The sequence below is a fragment of the Pygoscelis adeliae genome, unplaced genomic scaffold (assembly GCF_000699105.1).
Source record: "Pygoscelis adeliae isolate BGI_AS28 unplaced genomic scaffold, ASM69910v1 Scaffold160, whole genome shotgun sequence".
NCBI classification, from domain to species: Eukaryota; Metazoa; Chordata; class Aves; order Sphenisciformes; family Spheniscidae; genus Pygoscelis; species Pygoscelis adeliae.
In genome coordinates, this window is record NW_008824035.1 from 947,561 (window position 1) to 950,096 (window position 2,536).

The 2,536-nt window shown below is 39.3% G+C and overlaps 1 protein-coding gene across 1 annotated transcript in view; it reads right to left on the bottom strand.

The window, feature by feature from the left end:
* HECW2 (HECT, C2 and WW domain containing E3 ubiquitin protein ligase 2) overlaps window positions 1-2,536 on the bottom strand; it is a 119,441-nt gene that overhangs the window by 32,578 nt on the left and 84,327 nt on the right. The window contains exons 15-16 of the mRNA XM_009331466.1: window positions 2,316-2,418; window positions 1,209-1,305 (exon numbers count right to left, since the gene is read on the bottom strand). Of these exons, the coding sequence (XP_009329741.1) occupies window positions 1,209-1,305; window positions 2,316-2,418 (200 nt within the window). The remainder of the gene's footprint in view (window positions 1-1,208; window positions 1,306-2,315; window positions 2,419-2,536) is intronic.

Here is a 2,536-nt window from a genome sequence, read left to right on the forward strand (position 1 = left end):
TTTGCTCACATTTTAAACCAAGCCTGGTGCGACAAACTGGCCTATAGTGATACAGGTGCAACATAGGAACTGTTTTGACAGGCTGACACCTGTACTTTTTTTTTTCGTCCTTTTCTCTGTATTTTCTAGAGAATGTGTATTCTGCTACCACATCATTTCAGGTTTGTCAGCCAGGATTTATTTAGAGGGTAAAACAAATCTTTAACATACAACTCATCACAAAACTTGTTAGAACACGATGCTTTGGGAAACTGCAAAACAGGGCAGCTTGTTGAATTTCGGGAACTTGCAGGACATGGAGGAAAATGGATCAATAAGTAACGCTATGAGAAGTGGGGGGGAAGAAAAGAAAATCAGTGCTGGCTGCGGCGCCAGCCAGTGTAGATAGGCATCTGGAACACAGAGCGCTGCATTGGCAGCTCTCTGCACAGGACAGACCACAACCATCAAACCAGCATTTTTTAAATTTAGTGTCCAAGAAAGAATAGATAGTCATGTGAACCTTAGTCACTAATATCCAAGTTGTTAGTTATTCCCTCTTTTACACTCAAGTACATGAAATAAAGTGTCTTTGTGCAGGATACACTTTAAGAGGGATCTTGCCACTTTCTGAATTCCACTTTTTATCATTCTTATTCTAACCATATGAGGCAGTTATAACAACCATATAACAATCAAAGATCATCTTTCATCAGATCTCGTTGGACTACGCAAAAACCTGTAGATACCCGTTTTTTAAATTTTGGAGAAACACTAAAAATTCTGATTGATATAAGATTACGTCCAAGGTCATTAGATCAGGACAGCTTTTCTGTAAATGCACATTGAGAAGATAAGGACAAAACCAAATGCCATTCTGCCTCACAGTCCCAGCTGTACACATACTCAAATGAATGGGCATATTTGCCCTGCCATCCAGCTGTCTTGGCACATTTTGAAGACATCAGCAAATCTCTTACGCCAGTTGTTCCAAACATTTTATTGTAGGTACCTTTATTTGGTAATAACACATTACCTCTGTTCTCGTAAACCTTATTTCAGGGAGTTACATAGAAATACAATGAAGAACTATTCCCACACACAGAATGTGTTTGAATAGGCCAGGTCTACAATCTGCTATATTCCACTGCTAATTTTAATGACAGAAACTAATTCTAATTAACATTTTGTATTGAAATGGGACTAGCAGACTTCACTAAGTTTATTACCTGAGTGAATGATTTCTGGTAAGATCTGGTTGACGCTCTTGTAGAATTTCAAAGATATTGGGCTGCCGCAAAAACGCAACAATCTTGTCGTTGTAAGCTGAAAACATCAACAAAAATACCATGCTGAAACAAGGAGATACTGAAAGACAGGACTGCATTCCTTGTGAGTTTTGAACAATAATGACAGCAGACTTCATCTTCACAGTTTTAAGTTTACCAGTATTGTGTTAATACTTTTTCATGTAAGGCTACCCATTCTACTATCATTTAGGGAACACGCTTCTCGATTATGAACCAAATCTGATTGTGACACGTCCTTCCTACTGTTAACAGCTCTAATTTTGTTAGCAATTTCTATTACATTTTATCACCCACACTCTTAGCTAAGGTTGAACTAGAATATTCATTGCTAGAATAAAATTGCAGGAATGAAATCCATTCTCTAATATTAAACAGTCATTGGAAAACACCCATATCAAATCCTCACTGACTGCTGAGCCTGCAGTGTATGCACACCATGTCCATGGCAAGGGGAAGGATTTAAATTAGCAGAGACTTTCAAGTAAACATGCCACAGTACAAAGAGCCAGTTATAGTCAATGGGATTAATTTATCTTGATTTAGCACAATGTGACAGCTGTTAGATTCAATAAGCTAAATTCTGTTCTTGGTGGCACAGAAGTCAGTAACTTTGTGTGTATGTAACTGAGAACAGAAGTTAAGCTAATGACTAATTCCAAGCTGATTAACACTTTCTGGAATCTTGCCAAAATAGATGCTCAGAAGTTGTGCAAAAATCACTGGGAATACATGGAGTCCAATTAGGACACAACTTGTCTCACGGGCTTCAACTCTTCCTATCACCGCGTAGAGTAAGTGAGCTAGGAAGGTAGAAGTTTTACATTGGTTATTTGGTTCTGCACAGACTCTTTCCAGTATTATTCCTGCAGGTTGCAACTGAACAATTGGGAAATGCTGATGGACAGAAGTAATCATAACAAATGATAACTTCCACCCACCCCACCCAAATGAAAAACCCAGCAGTGCATACTGACACGACACACACAGTCCTGGAGAACTCTGAAAAGAGGCTGTGTGCTGACATACCCACTGGAACCACGTCCTGGTACTGAGCTCTGCTGACTGTATTAAATGTGCTGGACGGTCTTGGCAAAACCGGCGGTCCCGAATGACGGGAGTCCTCTCCGACCTGAAAATGTGCAAGTAGCCACAATGAGTGTCTCTATGCTAGCGTATGTACTCAGGTACATAAAAGTGAGAACTCATTTGGCTTAAAATTAAGCATGTACGTAAATACTTTGCTTGAT